Raw genomic sequence first — 23377 nt, 5'->3', positions numbered from 1 at the left:
CATGACCAGGTTGAATGTTTAGTTTTTTTGCGGCATATGGTATGTACTTAGGCATGTAGACAAGGAAATCATCACATTCTTCAGAATAATAAATACGAAGTGGAACCTGACGTGACACACTAAACAATGAAAATGTACAAATTACACCTCCAAAAAAGAATCCTGCTACTTCAAACGGGATAGGTGTTGATCCTTGATGGAAAAGATAAAAAGGTACTGCTATTGATAAAAAAACAGATGTCAATGCTGCTGTCAAGATGCCAAAGTTGGCATAAGTCTCAAGTCCACTCCGATAGCACATTCTGTAAGACAAGGGCACTATGTCTGGCTTGAGGTTTTTTAATACAAGGTCTTGAACATAGAATTTCCATGTTCCAATGTTTATGCCTTTTTGTAGTCTACTTGAAAGACTTTCTCTTTGTTCACTTTCAAGCTTTTGAAATCTTTGGATGTAATTCTTTTCTTTAACATCACCATTTTTGCCTGTTGAATAGAATTTTAAGGCAGGAAAGATTTTTGTATTTTGCTTCGAGAATATGTCCCAATACCCGGTACATTTCCAAGAAATTCTTCTTAATGCTGAACCGGCTGTTATTCCAGCCATTGAAGTTAACGTTTTATAGTAGCTTGATATTTCTGATAACTCTGATATCAGTATACCACAGTTTTATTCTTTAGCAGAAGAAAAAATCAAAATAATAACAACTAAAAAAAACCATTGTTGTCATTTCGTTTTTGTTACTTTCAAAATAAAAAAAAAATCTTTCAAAATAAAAAAAAAATAAATAAAAAATCATGAAAAATCATTTCAGTTATTTAAATTTTTTTCTTATCTGTTTATTAAGTTTTAATAAATATTCTGTAAAGAACTATGGTGGTATGACACCGTTGTAACGAAACTGAATTGCAGAATAGCACATTTAGCAGACAAAAAAAAATTGCATAACAGAGTTGATTTAAAAAGTGCGTGAATCGAAGAAAGATTCAAGATTGTATAGTTTTTAGATTATACTCTTTTTTCTAAAACAATTATTTTATTCCATATCAAGATTTGGAGAGAGCCATGTTTTCATCCCTAAAGACTATTAAGCTATTTAAGTCAATATATTTAAATAGTCAACCTGTAATAAGGAAGTGTAGTTCTTTATCAAAAACTAATGTTAAAGTTGTAAAAGTAACTAAGAATAAATGGAGTATTTTATTTGGAGCTTCTTTTGCTGTTCCTGGGATCTGGTATCTTCAAGCTGACAACCAAAAAAAACGCAGAGTCAGAGTAACAGTTCAAGGAATAGGAAGGTTCTTGAGGTACTATAAGCTAAGTTTTTATTCATGGAAATCTAGCAAAATTAAAATTTTATTTCAAGATCCCTTGTGATAGGAGTAACCATATCAACAGACTATTGGTGGTCATTGAAAAATGTTGATGAAGACTCTGCTGAATATCAGGAAGAATTAAAGAAAACACACCAAAGAACTGCAGACCGAATTCTGGCTGGCTGTCTTGGGAATGGGGGATTGTATATCAAACTTGGGCAAGGCCTGGTTTCCATGAATCACATTTTACCAAAAGAATATCTTAATACACTTAAAGTGCTTCAGGACAAATGTCTTGCTAGAGGGGCCACTGAGATTGGGCAGCTGTTTGAAGAAGAATTTGGGAAGAACCATAAAGAATTATTTGAGGCATTTGATGAAGAACCTATTGCTGCAGCTTCTTTGGCTCAAGTAAATATAAAGTTGTAATAGATTAAGTAATAGATTGCATAGATAGCAGGGACATGTGTAAATAATCAGAATTTTTGATCAGGTGTTTAGGGCCAAATGCAAAGATGGAAAAGAAGTTGCTGTAAAGGTTCAGTATATTGACTTGCAGGATCGGTTCAATGGTGATATTGCTACAATCGAATTGCTACTAGAACTGATCAGTTGGATGCATCCAAAATTTGAATTTAAATGGGTTCTCAAGGTACGAACGAAACAACTAGTAAAAATCGTGCTATTATGTATTAAGGTTAAAGATGTTTGTATATTTAATGCAGGATCTGAAGGGTACTCTTTGTAAAGAACTCGATTTCGTCAATGAAGGACACAATGGTGAAAGATGTGCCAAAGAGTTGTCATCGTTGCCTTATGTTTATGTCCCAGATGTCGTTTGGGATCTGACTAGCAAGGTAATATATGCACTAATTTCACTATTACTTCGTTAGGGTATATTATAAATTTTTTTAACTGTTTAGCGAGTCTTAACGACAGAGTTTATCGATGGGATTAAAGTGAGTGATACAGGCAGTCTAGAAAAAGCAGGATTTTCAATAAAAGATGTTAGCCACAAACTGGTTGAAATGTTTGCAGAACAAATTTTTCACACTGGTTTTGTCCATGCTGATCCACACCCAGGAAACAGTAATCAAAGAATTGGTTCTTGTTGTTTCAGTGAGACTCTAATTACTTATCTCTTTGTAGTCTTAGTTCGTCGAGGGAAAAAAGGCGACGCACAGATAGTTTTGCTGGATCACGGATTATATGAAGAGCTTCCGTCTACTGTTCGCAAATCTCTTTGTCGTTTGTGGTCTTCAATAGTACTAAACGATCACGTTGGAATGAAGCATCATGCCGCTGCCCTTGGAGTGAATGGTTAGTTGTTTCTCTTTCTATTATCAGTATTTGCGTTGTCATTTGAAACTTCGTTAGGCAAATGTTTTCTCGTAACAATTTTGAAAGTTGGAATGGGTTTGTATTATGACTAGATTACCGATTGTTCTGCATGGCCGTGTCACAGCGCTATATTTCAGCGCCACCATGGCCAACTGAACACGATTCAGTGAATCAGGTCTTTGCTTCGTTTTACGATCACAAGGGGCCGAAAGTAGGAGAATGGCAGAAGATGACAACCGAACAACGTCAAGCAATTCGAATTCAAATGGATGAAATTCATGAAAGGATGATGGATAGCTTCCGGGCCATGCCTTCTCAATTGATGCTCATTTTTAGGTATTTAGCTGATTGCACTGTTGGTCTGTTGGTCTAGAACTAGGTCAGGAAGTGTACAACAGATTCTCAATTTTGCTGCATCAATACGTTAATTTAAGAATTGTTTTAAATTGAAACTTTAAATAAGATAAAACGAAGAAACTCTTTCGCGGTCTTTTTTGTATAGACTATTTGCTCTTCGCTGAAATGCTTCTTCAAAGACCCATCGGAAATCAGAAATTCGCTTTATCCAACTTAAATCAACTTTCTGAAACTGATTTGAAATACATGCAAGAAATGGCGGGGCAGCGTTTCGACATGATCATGAATAACCTTCGTTCCATGCCAAGAACAATGCTTTTAACTATTAGGTAATACTAGATATTGAATTAACAATAAGCTGTAATCCTTAGAGAGCTGTGTGATGCAGCAAAATTGATAAATTTGTATCAGCCTACTGGTTTTAACTAAGGACAGCTTTCTAATTTAAAATTAACAGATTCATTTTATGTTTTGTTTTGTTTTTTCCTTTTTTTATAAAGGAACATAAATACAGTTAGGGCAATAACCAAAGACCATGGCAGTCTTGTCGATCGTTATACATTGATGGCCAGAAGTGCTACTCGAGGATTTTTCATCGTACCTGGTGCTTCATTTGGTCAACGTCTACAAGGAGTCTTGCAACAGTTTCTATTTGACTGGCGATTGTGGTAATTTTCAGATGTCTCTTTCATTTACGTGATAACTCAGTGAATTTTTTTTTTAACAGGTGGGATAAAACACAGATGAGGCTAACCTTTTGGGGCCTTCGTGTGTTATTTTGGCTTGGTCGTGCACCTGATATGACCATTGTCGTACAAATGGTTGAGTGATTTCATTAGAAATTGTATTTAGTAGCAGGACACAAATGTCGCGTGAAATTTGTAATTGCAAGAATTCCTTTGAAATATTCAATTATATATCCTTTTGTGTTAAAAACCATTTACCGCATGAAGCCAACTTTTTGGGATACTTCCAACGTTTCTTCTTCTAGGAGCTTTTTCATCAAAATTGTGTTGACCACCGCGCCTACTTCACTTCCCGTCTACTCAAACAAGAAACATTAGACTGCGGGATTGTAAAGAATAGAAAAATTTCGAACCTTGAGCATTGACACCAGGCTGTCTGGATGCAAACTTCCGGAGCCAATTTTCCTAACGGCAGTAATTTTTTTATTGCCTGATATCGCCACAACAATACCAGAAGAGCTGCAGCATTCTTCTTCTGGTGTTGGATCTACTAGGTAATGGTTTCCAATCTGAAAGTGAAAACACAGTATTCGACTAAATATTTCAAAATTAAAACTTTAACTTTCAAACCTTCATCAAAGTCACTACACAAGGAATGTTCTCTGTGTTCAGTCTCTTGGTATCATAAGGATCATCAGAGAGCTCCAGTTCAGGTTGATCCCCGTCCATAGTTGCTACTTTAATAGAAGGAATTTGTGTTGCATAAAGAGCCGATTTCACAGCCAATGAAACTGCATCATAAAGGTTCCCTCCACATTCAAGAATCTATTTTAATGCCATAAAATATTTCATGAGAAATTGTTGATTGGTAGAAATATCACACCAGCATTACCAATATGTCAACATACAAGACCCAACATTGCTGTCCTGTCAAGACAGAAAGTTCAGATAAATTAATTGTATCACCTGAAGCATAAGATCTTTGAAGGAATCTACAAATTTCATTTGCCAGATCTTCTCCACCTCTCCCTTCAAATTCTGGCGTTGCATTTGCAGAGCTAAATTAACAAAGAGTAATATTAACATAAAAACTTTTAAATTCTATTTATATTTATTGTTTAAACAGACCAATCCACAAAGAACTCCAGCCTTCCTTCTTTGGGCTTATCAGGTAAAGGGGAGGCTAGCTCTACTTTAACTCCAACAAGAATATCAGAGTTTGCAAGTCTCAGCCTTGCCGATCCACTGGCATTTGAAACTAATCCAGTTTCAAGAATTATAGGGCGATAATCCAGCCTTGTTCTACCATCACATCGTAAATCATCCTTTGATATTTCAAAAATTGAATTTTGTTAAGTAAGGACAATTTATTTTTATAAGAGCTGATTGATTTAAGTATTACAGACCAAAAAATTTTACTGGCAAGACCGACAGAATTTAATTTTACCTGGACACCATGATGAATGAATGCTTTCTCAGCTTCGCTTAAAAGTATTTCTGCCATTGATATGGAGCTCAAAGGTAACCAACGATACAGAAAACAGTAACAACTAACAAACGCAGATGACTTTAATCAAAATACCACGGGAATGTAAGTAAACTGTAAACCTTACCAGACCTTACTAGTTTTAAGCTAGTATGTTTGTATATGTCTGCACTCGGCAGTTGTCTGCTACAGTAGGGCAACGTTGTCGGACATCCGTCAGGTTCAGATTCTAAAGACAGATTTAATTGGTTTATTTATTTGCCAATTGCGTTTTTTTACTACAGTACGCACATTGATTGTACGCCATTTATTTTTACATTATACATGATTTTATGCGTGTTACCATACGTTTTACATTATACGTGTTACCATTTACCATGGGCATGGAGAGACCTCTCCAAACCCTTGGTGTTACATAAACATTTGGTATTCATTTTCATATTGGTTATTGATTGTAGACCCACCCCCCCAGCAACGTCAACCTCCAGAAGGAAAGGCCAGCTTTTGCATGTCCTTGACGCTCGAAGGTCATGGAGATCATTATGTAAAACTTGTCATGCAATGGTGTAGAGGTTGGGTGAGAACGAGACGTTTTACATAACCATTTGGTATTCATTTTGATATTGGTTGTTGTAGACCCATCCCCAGCAACGTCCGACCTGCAAAAGGAAAGGACAGTCACACTCGAAGGTCACGGAGATCTTTACGTAAAACGTGTCATGCAGTGGAGTAGAGGCTGGGTGAGAACGACACGTGTTGCATCATTATCAAGCAGGTAAAATAACCGCAAGGCTTAAGAGGTGAGGCTGAGAAAAAATCGTATAAAAGGCGAGAGAAACGGCGATAGAAAAGCAGTCGTGTGAGCATCTCCGACACGGCAACAACTGCAGCGCACTCTCCATCTGCCTTCTTCACCGTATTGCCAGTTCACAACCATGGGTAAATATTCTGTCTTTACATGGAGTTTTCTGTTAATTATTATTTGTTTTTGATATACAAGTTATTGAATAGTAATGTTTGAATATGTTTACTGTCTATTTAACTAAGGCGTCGTTTGCTGTTTGGTGTTGTAACGTTGATGGCTGGGTCGAATCACTGATGTAACGGTGTCTCCTGGGTATAGTGGAGGCCAAACCACAACGCCGCCGGCTTACAACACAACAACATACGCAACAACCGGTTCCTACACCACCAAGGCTCAAGAGTGTTACAATTCATGATGCCCCGAGCTGCTACACTGAATCCCGAAGTATAACTCTGCCCCGAGTTACATCACCAGAGAGCCGGATTACTACACCGAGGCTCCCAAGTACTGCACCACTAAGGCACCGGAATACTACACAACTACGTATGCTGACTATTCTGCCTCGGCCGAGGCCCCTCATTACTACAACACGAGCTCATGTACTACGCTACAACCTACGCTGCCCCGAGCTACTACACCGACGTCCCGAAGTATTAGTGTGCGTAAAAGGAGTCGTCTAAAAAAAAAAGAAGTCGTTCCAGAACTGCAGTGCCTTATCTGTCACCAACTGCATTTCTCATCGTGTAACCGATTCGCAATTATGGGTAAATATTCTTATTTCTACATTGATTTTTGTATCAATTTATTTTTTTCTAATGTTCTAATGTTAAAATTTATTTCTTGTTTAGATAACTATGGCGTCGTGCTCCTGTTGGGTTTTGTATCGTTGATGCCTTGATGGTCGACCATTGGTGTACCAATGTCTCCTTGGTGTGGCGCAAACCAAACCGCAACTCCGCCGCCTTCCTACACAACTTACGCAACGACCAGTTCCTGCACCGAGGTCTTCAAGTACTACACCACTAAAGCACCGGGGTTTTATACCACGACTTACGCTGCCCCGAGGCACTACACTGACGCCCTCAAGTATAACTCTGCCTGGAGTTACTACACCACCAAGGCGACGGAGTACTACATGACTACGTATGCTGCCTATCCTACTACACCGAGGCTCCTAAGTATTACTCCGTTCTCATCTACTTACTGCACATATTTTCCTAATTACTACTCTGTTCCCAGCTGCTACACCGAGGTTGCCGCTTATTACTCCACCAAAACGGTCGAATACTACACCGAAGCGCCGAAGTACTACTCTGCCCCGATCTACACAACCACAACTGAGGCGGCCAAGTATTACGCAGTCCCAACTTGCTACACAGAAGCTGCTCTTTCGTACTACATCGAATGGAAATACTACAGTGATGCTCCATTTTACTTCACCACGACCTACGCTACACCTAGCTACAACACCGCAGCCCCAAGTACTACACCGAAAAAGCCGCCCATTACACAACCACATACGCTGCCTGGTATACCACATCGAGGAATTTAAGTATTACCCCGCTCCAAACTACTACCATCTGAGGTTCATATGTATTTCACCAGCAATTCTCCTGACTATGTCACCACTACTTATGTTGCTCCTATACATCGAAGTTCTGAAATATTTCTCTGGATGTGTTGAAAGATTGCTGAAATAAAAGATTGATCGATAATTCACGTGTATGTCTCTATTTTCTCCTGAAAGTACCTTTCCTCCTGCTGATAATTGCATGATGTGAGAAATATTTCTGAGTGCTATGTAAACTTACAAATATTTGTTCCTGCAAAATACAACACAATAAAAACTAAACTCATTTTTGTTACATTTCAATAAATAACTTTTTCATCATTAAAAATTCAAACCAATTTTTCTTCCCCTATTTCTGCTAAGTCCAGACTTGTTTTTGAAAAAAAATTTAAAAAAATACCTCTTACACGAAGTTTTTAAATAATCATTGCGAAAAAATTTTATCAGAAATTTTTATTGCTTTTAAAATTTATTTTTTAATATTCACATGCATTTATTTTTCCTATGACCCCCAGGGGAGGGGGCCTGTCGCTTTCTCTACCGCGATAATAACATGATGCAAGTTATGTGCAAGTTATTATTTGTTTGGCGCAGAAAGCTTGTTTAATCTAGCAGTTCTCGACTGTGTCAAATCTGATATTGATCAGGTTGCCTCAGTCGTATACTGCATGATTGAATGAAAACTCAAAAGACGACAAATCAAACTATTTGAAGTTACAACACAAAATACTGGCAGGCAAACAACAACACAAAATTTTTCAACTCAGGAACCCAGATGGAACAGCTCAGCTACAACAGGCACAGCAATTTCAGGATAACACCATCACAGCTACTTCTGGATTACACTGCAACCGCATGCTGCATATAATGGTTCAATCCGTCTTCGTACTCTTCTTCCTTTCACCATTTGGCAGCAACAAGGAAACCAACAGCGTTCAAGAAGTATTTGTTATACCTATTTGAGAAAAGAAAATTATTTTCGAGAAACACAACTGTGTACACATGCATACTCATTATAACAAAAGAATACAAAGAGTAACAGAAAACCATGCAGTCCAACAGAATAACTTTGATATCTAAAATCTTACGAAGGCAAGGTATTGAAAATTTCTATAGTAGCGTGGCAAATTGGTCTACTCTCTAGTCTTAAATCTGTTAAAGTCAATGTTAAATCTATGGTACTTTTGCAAGACATTTGATCAAAATAATTACTTTTTGCTGTTGTATGGGATGAGACATACGCCTAAGAACAAGCAGCGAGACGCACGAGGCACGCCATTTCGGCAATGTACAGGCACTTCCAAGTCTGAGTTGAATGACTTGGCAAAGTGGTTTCCACATGCTAAATCACCTGTAAATTTTCACATCAACATTTTACATGCAATAACGATAGGAAATTAACAATAAATACCCTTTCAATTTTCATCGTGAGAAATGTCACGACCAGCAACCCATTTCTGCTACGTCTTGGAACAAAATGGCCAAAATGCATCCCTGGCAGACACTCGCGCTACCTGGTGGACATTTCAGCCAACTATTGACAGCCACCTATTGACAGCCATTAGATTCCTGTTCAAATGACTGAACGCAACGGCTGGATTGCTTGCTTCCAGACAGCACGCAGCAGCTCAACTTGAATTTGACATGCCTTTCGGCTTTCAATAGCTGGCAATCTGGCACGAAATGAATGTAATGAGCATCAACACCAGATTACTCCAGCAGCTTTCCCTATGACACAAATACACAAACTTTTTAGTTAGCTTTTCAGACTTCTTAACTCTTTCAACATAAAAATCTATAATATTAACAGAAATTGTTGGGGGTCAAGACAAAAAATTAAACTTACATCTGAAGAAAAGAATAATTTTCCTGCCTGTGGCTGTAAGGCAGCAGCAGCAACGGTTATTTGTTAGCAAAGAGTTAGCAAAGAGCCAAATCAGCCAATCAGGCAATCAGCTAAAGCGGTAAAAGTCCGAGGTCCGACTGCAATGTTCAGCTTAACGACTAATTTTTAAAGTGATAAAAAAAATTTGTTAGAATGTTGAATAAAGAGAAAAATCAGGACAAGTCTATAGAATGTCTATAATTAGCAAATCACGCCACTTCAGCACACCTTTTACAGTTTTACCTTTATTGATGCTCCAATTGACTATCTTTTTATGTAAATATTTTATGCAGAAAGAAGAATCACAAACCAAGAGACAGGATAACAGATAAGTTGTTTGGGATTTGGGTTTTAGACTTTCTTTATCGTCGAATAAGATTAAAAGAAAGAAATTACCTTGGAAATTGAATCAGTCTCACTGTTCTAGCGGCGTGCGCCCCACAGTGCAATTTTTATGTTGCGTAAAAAAAGCCGACCATAAAAAGGCTTAATTGATCGGAAGTAATTGACAATCAATCATATCAGATTTACCGCCGTGAAATAAAGACAAAATCTTCAATTGATGTCTTCCTTTGTAAATTATTGGTTCCGAAGGAAATCCTTCGTTTGGAGCGTGTCCTGTCTTTGGACAAGGTTAATTATCTTTGGTTTTTCCTCTTGCCCAGTTCACAAACGCATCGTTGCGATCAGAATTGGATGGCTCCTAATCCTAAAACGATGGGAGTATATAAACTACCAGGTGCCTAAAACACAAATCGACAGTCGTATAGTGCCTGCCAGAAACTCAACATCAAGGTAACGCGCTCACAGTTTCTTTTAGAATGCAAAATGAAAATCAAGTGAAATCAGACGGCAAAATGGAAAATCCGGCTTTAATCGGCTGGTTTCAAACCGAACCTTCCCAAGAGCAACACGAACAATTCATGCGGAAAGTCGTGGATATTGTTTTAAAGGAAGCAGTGTTTGAGGGAACATCGCGAAACAACTTAGTCATCGAATGGATGGAACCAGAGAGTTTGTTGACCTTACTGGGTAAAGAACTACCAAAGAATCCGCAGTCTGACGAAACACTAGTTCAGTTAATCAAGAACGTTGTACGATATAGCGTGAAAACGGGTCATCCACATTTCATTAACCAGCTATTTTCAAGGTAAAAAAAAAAGTCGTACATATTTATATTAACTCATTATGGGTGATGTTGAGTTTTCGAAGTTTTAGTTACCTAATTAACTAAACTACATCATTTTTATGATTAAACTAGTCTGGATCCATACGGACTTGTAGCCCAATGGGTCACAGATTCGTTGAATCCCAGCGTTTATACTTACGAAGTTGCTCCAGTTTTCACATTGCTCGAGCACCAGATTCTTCGTGAAATGCGACGATGGGTAGGATTCCCAGACGGTAGTGGAGACGGAGTGTTTTGCCCGGGCGGTTCGATGGCTAATATATACGGCATTCAATGTGCCCGCCATCGCGCTATGCCTAGCCTAAAAGTAAGTAATTTATTTTTCACAAATAAAACCATCAAATAACATAAAAGCAAACATTTTCTTGTTTTTAAGGAAACGGGAACATTTGGATCACCTCGTCTCGTAGTGCTGACCTCCAAAGATGCTCATTATTCGATCAAGAAAGCTTGTTTTCTTCTGGGAATAGGTGTGTCGAATCTTTATCTGGTAGATGTGGATACTAGTGGTCGAATGGATTTAGTTCATCTTCGACAAGAAGTGCAGCGTGCTTTAAATGAGAATGCCAGGCCATTCATGGTATCTGCCACGGCAGGTAAATATGAAATGATAACTAGAATCCAACATCTTATAAACATTATTCTTCATACATAGGGACCACTGTATTAGGCGCGACTGATCCGCTTGATGGCATTGCCGACATATGTCAAGAGTTTGGTATGTGGATGCATGTAGACGCGGCGTGGGGGGGTGGGGCGCTAATGTCCACGAAGCATCGCCATATTCTAAAAGGAATCGAACGGTAAATGTTAAAAATTTAGAAGGGAAAAACTTAGAACCCTAATACTCGTACTTTTCAGAGCTGATTCTGTCACATGGAATCCACACAAATTGCTCGGAGTGCCTCAGCAATGTTCAACTTTCCTGACTCGCCATGCTGACCTTTTGCTTGAGGCCAATTCCGCATCAGCTTCTTATTTGTTTCAGAAAGATAAGTTTTATGATCCCAAGTGGGACGTAGGAGACAAATATCTGCAGTGCGGCAGGCGAGCTGATGTTCTCAAGTTTTGGTTTATGTGGCAAGCAAAGGTAGATTTTTCACCTACATCGAAAAGAAACTTAAACCCCATTCTGCATTCTTGCCAACTTTTCGTTGTTTACCAAACTACTGAAATTTTGAACAAGATTAATAGATTACCGAAAGAGATTATGCTACCAAAGACATACGTTTAAAAGGGATACTGAATCAATCATTACTAGCAAGTTACTTTAACCATAATTTTTTTTTTCTCTAACGTTAAAAACAGGGAAGTCTAGGTTTGGAAAAGCATGTAGACACACTGTTCGAAAATGTGGCTTATTTCACTTCATTTATCCGCAATCGCAAAGGCTTTCAACTAGTACTCGAAGAGCCCCCATTTGTGAACGTTTGTTTTTGGTATATCCCACCGAGCCTTCAGGGAGCTCAACACGACGAAGATTACGAGGAAAAATTGCACAAAGTATACAAAATCATGACTTTACTTGATGCTACTGGTCGATAAATGAAGTATACTAATTATGTCATTTTACTGGATTTCTATAATTAGATCGCTCCAAAGATCAAAGAACGCATGATCAAAAAGGGCAGCATGATGATAACCTATCAACCGTTGAGAAATTTACCAAACTTTTTCCGCCTTGTTTTGCAAAGCTCTGCTGTCACTATCGATGATATGGAATTTTTTGCCGAAGAGATAGAACGTCTTGGGTGTGACCTTTAAATAATATATATATATTAGATCGAGGCAATTTCTGCAATAGAGAAACTATTCCGAAGTAATGATTTAAATAAGTTTTTAAACTATTTAAATCAATAAAATTTCGCGATAACCTGTAAACCATACTAAAGATATTTAATTTCGGAAACATTTCTTCCAATAAAAATGTTTTACCTGATATATATTTGTTTTTCATTCATTCACTCCTGCAACGATTAGCTTGGAAATAAATCAGATATTTTGATGTAACATGCATGGACACATTTAAAAAATAAATACTATACTATTGGAAAGGAAGAAGATAAACAGACTCAGTATCCACTATTATTAAACTAAGATATTTTTAAGATTCTTAAAATTATTCAATTACAAACTTCAAAAAGACTGCAATTTTTTTCAAAATAGCCCATGTATATTCATACCTCAAACGCAATTAAATTTCCTTCAGCGTTGACCAGTTTCAACCAAAAGTGATTCTAATTGGAGTTTAACATCAGGAGTTACATATACTTGATGAACCCAACTTATTTTATGCAAGTCAAGCATTTGTTTTTGCTGGCAATGAGCTACATTTTCTGCAATACATTTTTTCACTTGAAGCTCTTTGGCAAAAGCATCTTTAATTAAGGTGACAACTGCAACTACATTCATATCAACAAAATATTAGCATTGTTATACATGTTGAAAATGAGTTGTGATTACCAAATTTAGAAGTTGACCAAGTGAGAAACAGAACAAATGTGGAAGAATCACTTGTACTTGATCCCATCTTTTGTTGCAGTTCTCCAAGTTTTTCTAGTGCCACATATTGATCTCTTATTTTCTCTAATTGTTTGGGAAGCATTTCCTGGAATAATATTTGTGTAGTGAAATTACAAGAAACATTTCAGTATTCGGTGATTACCATTTCACAAACAACTGATCCAAGTAAATCACATTGGGATTCTAATTCATTGTTGCTCACAGAAAGTTCTGGATTGTTCCTATTCAGTCAAAAACAAAATGAATAAAATAACTGCAAAAGTCAATTATATTTTTGGTAGTTACCATGATACAGCTTTTAGCTGTAAAATGTTGTTTATGATGTTTCTGCCAGTGGAGATTAAAAGGTACCATTGTTGCACAAGACTATACAACTCACCCGCTAATTCAAATGCCCGCTGAGCATTTCCAGATTTCTTCACTGGTGATGGGCTGTTGCTCACTGCAAAATAAAATATATTTAAACAGGGATGAACTAGAAAAATCTTATTGGCATACCAAGCATAAGTACACAACATTTAAAAGGAAGTTTTTAAAAAATTGCATGTCACACATCAACTCAGTACTCACACGTAAATGATTTATCCATACAGACAATAGAAAAGAGATGAATCTTGTACCAATTATCCTAGTACGTAGAAATAATTTTATCTAAAAAGTACAAAGTACTAACAGTAACAGGCGTGGGCTGTTTAATTCATTTGCACCAATTCGCGCTCGCACGTTTCGTTTCCATTTCCAAAGTACTGTGCAGACGAAAAAGACAATGTTGCCATTTTTACTGCAATCGAGAGAACTGTAAATAAAAAAAGCCAAAAAAATTTTACCGAAATTCAAACGAAAGCAAAAAAAACGAGCCAGCTTCAAGGAACTACAAGGAAATTTATTCAGAACCGTATTACTCAGAAATCAGTCAATATTTTCGACAAAACTAGGCTACGTCCAATTACAGAAGTTTAACAGTAACTTCGAAGCAAACAAGAGGATTGCCGTTATCGTCACGGAGGTTCCAGATGGCCTTAGCACTCACCTGTAAATTAATAAGATTCAAATGTAAAATTTTTCGTTCTTTTTTTCAATTTATAGTGCAGTGTTTAGTGAATCAAGATTCAAGAGCCAGGTGACACTCACCGAAGGGAAGGACGGAGATAGCACCAGAATAGTTGACATAGTCATAGACTCGCCAGCGGTAACTGGGCAGTCGCCAACAATTGCATCTTCACAAGCAGGAGGGAACTGACCGGGCCTAAGTGTTAGTAAATTAATAATATTTTTAATAGCCTAAATAATATTATATTAATATCACGCATACCAAGGTAGAGTAACGCCACCAATCACGCCCTTTACATCACTATCCAGTGTGTTGGTAGAGTCAACTGTTTTAGCATTTTTTCATTTTAGTAAGTCACAAAAATAGTTAATTTTTTATTATGTAGAATAGATACCTGCGACAAAATCATATTGGACTGATACGTTAGTTCCACGGTAGACGATACAGGGTAGAACGTCGCAGCCTGGGACACGAACAGCCGTTAATGTAGCAGTCGATCCTAATTAATTCCGTAGAAAGAAGAGAAAATTAGTTTAGAGGGAAAAATTCAAAAATAATTCGGTGCTAATTTGAGTCACTAAATACTAAAATTGATTTTTTTAAAAAGAAAAAAATTTAAAGAAAAAAAGCTATTACGTACCGCAATCCCTGTAGGGAGTGGCCGAGACGGCGACAAAGAGGAGAGCACAAGTGGCTGCGATGGCTAACTTGAACATTTCGATGGTTGTTTTCGTTCGAGGTTGAAGCGAATGAAGTATCGGCAATAATTACTCTCATTTTATACCGATCATCGTCTGGCAAAGTGCACATTACATTGTTGATAAGGATGCGGAAGTCTTTCTGGTCGTGTCTGTTTCTGAGTTACTTACTTGGCGTAATGTCTAAAATGGGCCCATTTCTTAAGAGTTGTGTCACAGTTTTATCGATTCGGGAATCAATTCGCTCCTCACTAGAACGTCATAATTTGATAGAAGTTATCGCTGATCGTCATCGGGATCATTCTGACAGCTCTGTATTATTCTCCATGACACGCGGAAGTTAGACACGTTTTTTTTTAACAATTATCTCTTCCGTATTCCATGGATCACTGGACCACTCGTAATAACATAGGAGTTCACAAAGTTCAATAGGGCAATCTCGTTATGTTTCCTGGGTGAAAGCATCAATCGTGTCAATTTATGTTTTGACATTAGCGTTTCTGTTTCCAATCCCTAATAACGTTGAGTGTAACGCAGCACCTTATTACGGTATGTGAGGTGTCTCTTTACTAAGGATTTAACTGTAATCTTAACACTCATTACAATTTTTCAGCGAATGCTTGGCGATAAAACAGGAAAATTGAAGAAAATGCTACATTAATCGTTCAGGTAATTTATGACCGCGCAGTATGCATTGATTTAAAATAGTATTATGTGCTCTAGTTTTTTAAGATTATTGTACTTACCTTTACTTTGATTCAGAATAGTAAATAATCTAAAAAAAATAATGATAGGGATAAGGTGACAGAAATAGAAAGCAAAGTCATTTTCATTCAAATCATGCGTACTTCCCATCAGCAAGTTTACGCGCCAGAACGCCGCTCATGACGAATCGTCAGATATTTATCTGAATAGGCTTCTTTTGACAGATAACATTATTCGGTCATATTTCAAACTATACAGCCAGATTTCAACGTTTGATAGGTAGTATTGCATCTCACCAACAGTAAAAAAATATGTATAATTATTAATTAATCTCAAAATAAAAAAATTTCAACAATGAATTAAGGCAAGTTTCGTGCAAATTTTGTAAGTCAAGATGAAAAAAAAAAAGTATCGAAGACAAGATAGCATGCGAAAATGTTACGAAATCAATTACAAATTACCTAACAAGTTCCCCAACATCGTTTCCAACAGTGAATTTTTAAGAGTTCGATAAGAGGTGTGTAAGTATCAAAGTTCGATGCTTTAGTCATCAAAAAGTACCGGTAGGCGCCCTATCTAAAATGCATCGTAGAGACGTACACTCTTCAAACTTGAAAGCTTCAAAAGCCGCTGCCCCCCCCCCCCCCACCACCACCAACTTACATTCCACATTCTACAAAAAAAAATTGTTAGTCGCATAGTAAAGAGTTAACGTCTCATTCGTTTGTGTTTAACAGGCTTATTCTAGGTACAAAAATTTAAAATAATCAGCGACGGTTTTCTCTTGTTCAAGCGTTTCGATCGAGTGCGGTCGCGCAGTTCTTACATGCAGAATAGCTTCTTCTGGTTTTAATTGTTTAAATCTCACAAGATAGCACGCAAGTAGGGTTCCAGTCCTCCCAATCCCAGCACGGCAGTGAACCGCAACACCCTGCGATAGCGTTGCGGACATGTAGAGGTTTTAATCCAACTAAGTTTGACTTCAAAATTTAAATGAATAATTCGAGTACCTCTTTTTTTGCCAAAGCCTTCTCACAAATTGAAATGAACTGTTGAACCTGCTCCAACGTGAAAGTGCAGTAATCATCAACACAAATGTTAATGCCAATTAATGCCGGAACTTCTTCCACGCGTGGTTTCGATTCTTTGGTCAAAGTAACGAGATATCGAATGCCTTGATTGGCAAGAAATTCCAAATCTTCGCGCTTATCAGGGAAAGCCAAGGCGGCAATCTTACCATCCTCCAACCACGAGAAATTCCGTGGAGTTGACGAGTCCATTGCAAACAGACACAACCAGTTCTTTCAACCACTTATTTTGTTCTAACTAGTAACTACCAATCTGATACATGGCTAAAAATCACGGTTAGGAGTCTTAGGACCGTATCCCGGGATACGGGTAGCTTCAACCTTGATGAATATCTAAGTAGGGAATCGACCGACAGAGCCTTTAGTCGATTTCTTTGATCTGAAGGCCGCCTAGTTATCAGTCCATTCTAAAACCACATATAACACAAGGCCATTCGAAATGTTAATATTTTTTTCTAAAACAAACACTGCCATATTAAGACGGCAAATTCAACGAAAGCATGTGCTTAAAATTGACACATGAGTATACAACTTCAAGGCCACAGTAACCGAAAAGATATTTTTTTCCACTATATTAATTTCCCGATTTCACAATAGGAATTTAAAAAAGAAAGGGAAACTGAGCCCAGCCCTCAATTCCACCACATACCTAAATTGTCTGGGTAACTTTGCACTAACTATAGTTGTCAAAGGCAGATGATGGCAGCTATTCTTCACGACATCATTTCCGTGTTGTGTTCATTTGGGTCGAGGCCCCATGATAAGACATTCGCCTTGGCGATTGCCCACGCCATACGTTCCGTGGTGAAGTGAAAAGCAGCTTCACCGGAAGCGCTTATGCAAATTGCACCGCCTGCTCCCTTTACCCTTGAATTCATAAATTGAAGGGATTGTTCGACAGCATTTTGAGCGTTCATTCCTAATAGCACATAAACAAAATTTACCGTATTTATCTGCTACATTTCAATACATTGTAAATTCTTACCATTTTCCATCAAACAGATTACGTGTTTAGCTAAACATATCTTTATAATAGACTCCCCATGACCAGTGCAGGACACGCCGCCAATTTCATCGATTGCAAAGGTTCCGCTACCTGAAAATCATTATTAAAAATACATTTAGCAACCATTCTAAAAATTAATCGCCAGGATCACGTACCTATTAGAGGGCTGTCTCCAACTCGACCCACCCTTTTACCAGTGATGCCGCCAGTTGATGTAGCTGCAGCAATTCGACCATTACAATCCATAACAACAGCCCCAACCGTGTCATGTCCGATCGTCAACGAGTTGATTCTAAAATATGAATTATTATCATCTCATTTCCAACAGTTCATATAATGTCAAATACTCACTGGTTGTTAAACAAAGAATCGACAGCACTTGTATACTTTTGAAATGTTTTCCATTCTTCCAGACAATCTTCAGTAATTAGAGTTGATGGATCCACACTGGGCACATTACATTCTTTGGCAAACATGTTTGCTCCTTCCCCCACAAGCAAGCAGTGGTCGGTTTTTTCCATAACCAATCTAGCCAAACTAATTGGGTTATTTATGTTAGTCACTGCAGCAATTGCTCCTAGAAAAATTTAAATACTTTTAACACAGCATGAAAAAGATGTAAGACGTAAGACGTACATACCAGCTTTAAGGGAAGTGCCATCCATAATAGAAGCATCCATTTCAATCTCCCCGGCAGCATTTAAACATGATCCTTTCCCGGCATCAAAGACAGGTTCATTTTCAAGAAGAATCACAGCAGCTTCAACAGCATCAAGAGCTGAGCCACCACTTTTTACAATTTCATAAGCCTTTCTAGCAGCCAATTTGACCCCATTTCTGCTAGCATCACAAATTTTTTCTGGAATCGCCCAGGCCCCTCCATGAATCACTACAACAGGTTCTACTTTACTCATGACAAAAAAAAATGTAGATGAGTTTTAAACAGTTGACTTAATCAGATTTGGACAACAATTCAATTTCCTTCTGAGTTGCTAGTAACTTGTTGGCGAGTCTCTCTCTTCGGTGTTTAAGCCAATCAATCCGCCAACTTTTCAGTTTGTAGCCAACAAATACGCCACATAAAAAGGTTAAAACACAGACTACTTTAGTACTGTCCCCCATCGATCCGGTTATCTCACGAGGTACGAAATACGAGACGAATTTTTATGAAATGTAAACAAGTTTTTTGTGAAGTGAAGATTAGCAGACGACAAAGCGTCTGTCTGTATGCATGACAACCTAGAACCCACACTTTTTAAAATTGAATCAGCCAACAAACTACAATTAATTTAACTGCAATTGAAGGCACAAAACTAGTCAAATAAACAAAAATTGTATTAATGATTTCATTACTCTGACTCTTTTGCTTTTTCAGTCAGAGAATAAAATAGCCGATATATATTCGTGCATTCATGCCAAGGTCTGCGCAGCAGCTAAAGTAATGTCTACATTCTGCGCAACTTAAATATAATAGAATTTCACCACTGTTGGTGAGAAAAATAGCGTGAAGACATTTGAAGTACACATAAATTTGACGAAGGTAGTATATTGCGCGTCAAACGGATATGGCAACTCGAATACAATTTCAAAAGTTTAGTTGAAGATTTACCTCATTATTCAATGCTCTATCATATGTATTATATTCTTTAACACTACATAAGCAGGTAAGATGACAGACATTGCACTAATGCACTACCCTTTGGATTCCCGAGTTCAGCTAGGTAAAACGACTACAAGAAGATAAATGGTCTGCAACATTTTCGTCGGCTTGGGTTTAGACATCTTAATGGAAATCAGTTTAGTTGATGACATAGAATTGATTTCCATCATTACTGCTGGTGCGGCGGCCATCAAAGAAAATTGTACGATTGCTAACAGGTCTACTTTTCCATTGATCCCAGACTTGGATCCCCTGTGAATTCTGGCCAACATAAATCGCAACGTGACCACAAGGAAGTGGTCTGCCACATTTACTCCCGACGTAAAGATCTCCATTGGTGAAAGTTGCTATTCCCGTACCGTATGGTATATTTTTATTATTTTTCACTTGTACTCCTTTTCTCCATAACGTAGTATTACGAGGATCTTTCGAACACGTCTATTATAAAAGTCATGGAATCTTAATTAATGGGTTTTTAGAAGACGAAAAAGAAAAAATAGACAAAAAGCCGACAAATAGAAGAAAATATTCACCTTATAAAAGGATACGCATTCGCCTTTTTGTTTACCTTTAGGATCAGCTACAAAGGTATTTTTATAAGCTTCTGGATTACTACAAATAAGTCCAAAGCCCAGCTCGATTAAGGCGAGCAGTACAAACGTCAAAGTGAATAACTTCATCGATGAGCCCATCGTGAAAATGTCAATCACACAATCAACTGGATTTAATCGAGACAGAAATGGAAGACGGAAGAACAGCGCTTAAAACCAAGTGACTGACATTCATGCTCAGTTTTCATCATTGCTTTTATATGTGTGGATTGACCAGAAAACTGCTATGAATTCGATCTTTTCCATTGGCGAAGCGTTTATTCTGCTAGTCATCAGTTCATTCTCTGATAATCTATGACCAACCATTGACCTATACTGAGATTACGCAATGGAAAATCCGCGAAAGTTGATTCCATTTCAAAGAGAGAAACAGAGATAATTTCGTGACGACGTGACGCCCCTAACACGCGCTAAATGGGAAAACCGAGAAAATCATTCAATGTCAATAGCACGAAAGAAAAACAAAAGGAAATTGTTCTTTTTAAAATTGAATTACCATCAAGCCTCGCAATTATATATTTAAGTGTAGTTTGCTAGTAAAATAGCACTCATTACTGAGTATTTAATTTCACGGTGATTTATTGATTTGCATTTTAGTTTTTTTAAATCCACAATTTTGTTTGCAGAGATACAAAATTTACAAAAGAGTGACAGTAACTTCGAAGCAGACGATAGGACCGTCGTTATCATTACGGAGGGTCCAGATTGCCTTTGCGTTCACCTACAAACAAGTTTCGAATGATTGAAAGAACTAAAAACAAAAAAAGAACGATATTTCTTTGGCGGCAATAATTACCGAAGGGAAGGCAGGGGATAAGACCAGAACAGTTGCCATGGTAATAGGTTCGGCCACGGCCACTGGGCAATCACCAACTTTCACATCTTCGCAAGCAGGAGGGAACTGACCGGGCCTACACATCAATCACATGTCTGTTAATGAAAAAGCTCTTTGAAATCGACATTGCGTCTAATTAACAGCTCACCAAGGGAGAGTTGCTCCGCTGATGACGCCTTTAACATCGGTCGTCAGTGTGGTGGATGGATCAACTGAATAAAAGTCAACCGTTAGTCGGTCAATATATAAAAATATTATCGACTATTTTGAACACACCAGCTGTGAAGTCGTACTCGACGGTCACGTTAGTTCCACGGTAGACGATGCAAGGCAAGGCATTGCAACCCGGGACACGCACAGCGGTCAGTGCGGCGGTCGATCCTGAATCGTGCGAAGAAAGCCAAATCAATTAAAAATGGAGAACTTTCCTCTCGACTATGATCCTTGGCGTGAAAAACAAAACAATATTGATAAAGAATTACCGCAATCCCTGTAGGGTGTGGCCGAGACGGCGACGAAGAGGAGAGCACAAGCAATGGCTACTTTCAACATTTTGGCCGTTTTTTTTCGAGTTGCTGCAGCGAATGAAGTGACTAAAGGGAAAAAACGGACGCCTTTTTATATATGGCGTCTCTTACTATTTCGCGATGTAAACCCTATCATCGCCTCCGTCATTGAGATGGCCAGTCTGGCGGCCGTGTCCTATCAGTAAACCCCAACAAAGAACATCGATAAGAAGGCGGAATGGATGTCATTCGATTCGTGTTTCTATCACAGAGTCCATAGGTTACACACGCCAGACAAAATCCAAGTCAATATCTTGAACAGGTTGCCAGCAGTTGCCTGCTGATCCCCCAACTATTTGTTTATCGATTCAGGAACCAGAAGGTAAGTAAGTCATGGCTAAAGTTCTAGCATCTCCATTATTGAGTTGTTTTCGTAACTTTGAGCTGCGCAAGCCTCTGCCACCTTTGCAGATAAGTTAAAAATTGATGTCAGTCTGAGAGAATCTCAATAATGACGTACTCGACAAAATCTTATCTCTTCCGCGTCTATAAGCTTTTGATTTTTAAATTAACACCGTTGGACGCGGAAATGGAGAGAGTCAAATTCAATTTAGTTTGAACTTTTATTTTCTACGTGTCACCCTCAATCAAAAATAGAACCAGATGCAACGGTTACACAAGCTGCCGTCCCTTAACTTTTTTTCGCCTTAAAAATTTGCCCGTTTTTTAAAGGTGTTGTGTTGGGAATACTATTGAATTCTGCTTTTGTTAGGATACAAATCGATACAAGTTCCATCAAAAGCCCCTTTTCACATAGTTGCAGCATTTTAGGCCAGTTCCAACGCTGAACGGAGGTACTATATAAACGCCAAATTGTTCTGAATTTCTGGGAATAGCAGCCATTGCAACAATGGCCGCAATACAGAATGATGCGGGCTAGATAGTCAAAAGTACACATCTGTCCATATTCAGTCGGTTATGGCGCAGCGGCAAAAAGTGAAACGGATTTTGGAATCTATTCTTTGTCCAAAAAATAAAAATTCGAGAGATGCCAAAGTTCGCCAGCGAAAGAGCAGCAGCAGAGATCGATTAAAAGTTCAACAGCTGATTACATGAACTGCATTATCAGTCTCATTCTATTACGTCCTGGTAAAGTTTGAATAACTACCGATCGTTCATTTCTAGAAATAAACTTCCCACTTGGTGAATTTGTTAAAAATTGCGCCGTTTCTTGAAATTTTAAAATGTCATCTGATTTATCTCCAGTGTCGGATCGATGAAAGATTCGCAGTAGATGAAAAGGATGGGCACGCTGCGCGAGAGTTTAATCATTCTCAAAAACTTTCTCCGCTTTCATCAAATTGAATGATCTGACCTGACTTGTACCCCGTTGATTGAAAAGGCGAAGAAATGTCTGAAAAGATCCAGCAGTCTGAAAGTTGAAACCGGTCATATTGAATGGAAATAACGGGGAGAAAAAAGGGCTTTGCCGTAGACATTTTCCGGCCGTCTCCTTTTGTATGACGCGGACAAGAAGGAGTCAATCATGCATGTGGCCCTGTCCGGCATATAGATTCGATTAGTTCTAGACGGGAAAGGCCCGCATACCGACCAAATGCTGAACGACTTTTCTTCTATTTTCCCCAGCTATCCACCGACGTGTTCTACTATACACGGATGGAGCGCCTAATTGAGAATGCATCATTAATTCATTACATCCCTCAGCAGCAGCAACTGTGTTCATTCTAGAGTCTGACGCACTTCTCTTCTCAACATTTCTCTGAACAGCAAAATTCGATTGTCAATATAATTTTCTTTCATCAAGTTTGAGAATAAAAATAAACAGGTCAATATCAGACACGAGTGCGTGGGCAAAAAAAAAAGCCGATAGCCAAGAGTTACGTCAAGAAAAAGAAAATGCAGCAATGGATTTATAGATCGTCGCAGTGGTAATGATAACAAAGTTGCACGGGCGTCGTCCCTGTTTATCTTTAAATATGCAGGAAGGACTTGGCCTCTTTCTAAACAACCCGCTGGGTGAGTGCCATAGAGTCGAAGCTT

General features: G+C 38.2%; 7 protein-coding genes and 2 long non-coding RNA genes across 22 annotated transcripts; 3 read left to right on the top strand and 6 right to left on the bottom strand.

Moving 5' to 3' along the window:
- Nucleotides 1–911: 911 nt before the first annotated feature.
- Nucleotides 912–3947, top strand: LOC124327082 (uncharacterized aarF domain-containing protein kinase 5-like). Of its 3 annotated transcripts, none has more exons than XM_046785952.1 (9): nucleotides 912–1305; nucleotides 1365–1725; nucleotides 1808–1966; nucleotides 2040–2171; nucleotides 2238–2403; nucleotides 2464–2634; nucleotides 3158–3341; nucleotides 3513–3680; nucleotides 3740–3947. In XM_046785952.1, the coding sequence occupies exons 1-9, from the start codon at nucleotides 1064–1066 to the stop codon at nucleotides 3840–3842; spliced, it is 1686 nt and encodes a 561-aa protein (XP_046641908.1). In that variant the 5' UTR covers nucleotides 912–1063; the 3' UTR covers nucleotides 3843–3947. The 3 variants fall into 3 exon arrangements, with proteins under 3 accessions (XP_046641908.1, XP_046641907.1, XP_046641909.1); XM_046785951.1 differs by lacking the exon at nucleotides 3158–3341 and adding an exon at nucleotides 2748–2991; XM_046785953.1 differs by lacking the exons at nucleotides 3513–3680; nucleotides 3740–3947 and adding an exon at nucleotides 2748–2991 and having other exon boundaries at nucleotides 3158–3345.
- LOC124327255 (exosome complex component RRP42-like) lies at nucleotides 3835–5413 on the bottom strand. Its single transcript, XM_046786241.1, has 7 exons — nucleotides 5312–5413; nucleotides 5146–5248; nucleotides 4827–5023; nucleotides 4591–4756; nucleotides 4329–4523; nucleotides 4112–4267; nucleotides 3835–4054 (listed from the first exon to the last, which is right to left on the bottom strand). Exons 2-7 carry the CDS (start codon nucleotides 5200–5202, stop codon nucleotides 3953–3955), a joined length of 873 nt encoding a protein of 290 aa, XP_046642197.1. The 5' UTR covers nucleotides 5203–5248; nucleotides 5312–5413; the 3' UTR covers nucleotides 3835–3952.
- Nucleotides 5394–7704, top strand: LOC124327382. Of its 4 annotated transcripts, none has more exons than XR_006916061.1 (5): nucleotides 5394–5756; nucleotides 5821–6123; nucleotides 6232–6753; nucleotides 6838–7167; nucleotides 7229–7704. It is a non-coding gene; the product is annotated as an uncharacterized LOC124327382 (long non-coding RNA). The 4 variants fall into 4 exon arrangements; XR_006916063.1 differs by having other exon boundaries at nucleotides 5394–5761; nucleotides 6838–7132; XR_006916062.1 differs by having other exon boundaries at nucleotides 5394–5761; nucleotides 7242–7704.
- Nucleotides 7705–8078: 374 nt separating this feature from the next.
- On the bottom strand, nucleotides 8079–11611 carry LOC124327375. 8 transcript variants are annotated; one of them, XR_006916050.1, is made up of 10 exons: nucleotides 11488–11611; nucleotides 11285–11419; nucleotides 11032–11217; nucleotides 10773–10934; nucleotides 9976–10187; nucleotides 9841–9867; nucleotides 9406–9563; nucleotides 8971–9287; nucleotides 8772–8910; nucleotides 8079–8514 (listed from the first exon to the last, which is right to left on the bottom strand). It is a non-coding gene; the product is annotated as an uncharacterized LOC124327375 (long non-coding RNA). The 8 variants fall into 8 exon arrangements; XR_006916049.1 differs by having other exon boundaries at nucleotides 9841–9862; XR_006916045.1 differs by having other exon boundaries at nucleotides 9841–10187.
- LOC124327127 (cysteine sulfinic acid decarboxylase-like) lies at nucleotides 10194–12574 on the top strand. Its single transcript, XM_046786044.1, has 7 exons — nucleotides 10194–10594; nucleotides 10706–10940; nucleotides 11010–11229; nucleotides 11289–11436; nucleotides 11495–11723; nucleotides 11942–12136; nucleotides 12224–12574. Exons 1-7 carry the CDS (start codon nucleotides 10266–10268, stop codon nucleotides 12395–12397), a joined length of 1530 nt encoding a protein of 509 aa, XP_046642000.1. The 5' UTR covers nucleotides 10194–10265; the 3' UTR covers nucleotides 12398–12574.
- LOC124327311 (cyclin-dependent kinase 2-interacting protein-like) lies at nucleotides 12322–13912 on the bottom strand. Of its 2 annotated transcripts, none has more exons than XM_046786310.1 (6): nucleotides 13727–13912; nucleotides 13442–13598; nucleotides 13299–13377; nucleotides 13097–13241; nucleotides 12817–13035; nucleotides 12322–12391 (listed from the first exon to the last, which is right to left on the bottom strand). In XM_046786310.1, the coding sequence occupies exons 1-5, from the start codon at nucleotides 13743–13745 to the stop codon at nucleotides 12839–12841; spliced, it is 597 nt and encodes a 198-aa protein (XP_046642266.1). In that variant the 5' UTR covers nucleotides 13746–13912; the 3' UTR covers nucleotides 12322–12391; nucleotides 12817–12838. The 2 variants fall into 2 exon arrangements, 1 of the variants encoding a protein (XP_046642266.1); XR_006915990.1 differs by having other exon boundaries at nucleotides 12372–12507; nucleotides 12569–13035.
- A 106-nt stretch (nucleotides 13913–14018) lies between these two features.
- LOC124327333 (NPC intracellular cholesterol transporter 2 homolog a-like) lies at nucleotides 14019–15004 on the bottom strand. Its single transcript, XM_046786342.1, has 5 exons — nucleotides 14848–15004; nucleotides 14602–14706; nucleotides 14469–14532; nucleotides 14288–14402; nucleotides 14019–14186 (listed from the first exon to the last, which is right to left on the bottom strand). Exons 1-5 carry the CDS (start codon nucleotides 14921–14923, stop codon nucleotides 14103–14105), a joined length of 444 nt encoding a protein of 147 aa, XP_046642298.1. The 5' UTR covers nucleotides 14924–15004; the 3' UTR covers nucleotides 14019–14102.
- Nucleotides 15005–17255: 2251 nt separating this feature from the next.
- On the bottom strand, nucleotides 17256–18917 carry LOC124327232 (isoaspartyl peptidase/L-asparaginase-like). Its single transcript, XM_046786200.1, has 5 exons — nucleotides 18345–18917; nucleotides 18056–18281; nucleotides 17860–17996; nucleotides 17684–17794; nucleotides 17256–17617 (listed from the first exon to the last, which is right to left on the bottom strand). Exons 1-5 carry the CDS (start codon nucleotides 18616–18618, stop codon nucleotides 17412–17414), a joined length of 954 nt encoding a protein of 317 aa, XP_046642156.1. The 5' UTR covers nucleotides 18619–18917; the 3' UTR covers nucleotides 17256–17411.
- Nucleotides 18918–19320: 403 nt separating this feature from the next.
- On the bottom strand, nucleotides 19321–21439 carry LOC124327335 (NPC intracellular cholesterol transporter 2 homolog a-like). Its single transcript, XM_046786344.1, has 6 exons — nucleotides 21293–21439; nucleotides 21087–21191; nucleotides 20959–21022; nucleotides 20772–20886; nucleotides 19898–20696; nucleotides 19321–19802 (listed from the first exon to the last, which is right to left on the bottom strand). Exons 1-5 carry the CDS (start codon nucleotides 21360–21362, stop codon nucleotides 20613–20615), a joined length of 438 nt encoding a protein of 145 aa, XP_046642300.1. The 5' UTR covers nucleotides 21363–21439; the 3' UTR covers nucleotides 19321–19802; nucleotides 19898–20612.
- Nucleotides 21440–23377: the final 1938 nt, after the last annotated feature.

Source organism: Daphnia pulicaria, chromosome 2 (genome assembly GCF_021234035.1).
Source record: "Daphnia pulicaria isolate SC F1-1A chromosome 2, SC_F0-13Bv2, whole genome shotgun sequence".
Classification (NCBI taxonomy): Eukaryota; Metazoa; Arthropoda; class Branchiopoda; order Diplostraca; family Daphniidae; genus Daphnia; species Daphnia pulicaria.
The sequence above is the reverse complement of the archived record's forward strand: the minus strand, read 5'-3'. Positions and strand labels throughout refer to the sequence as shown.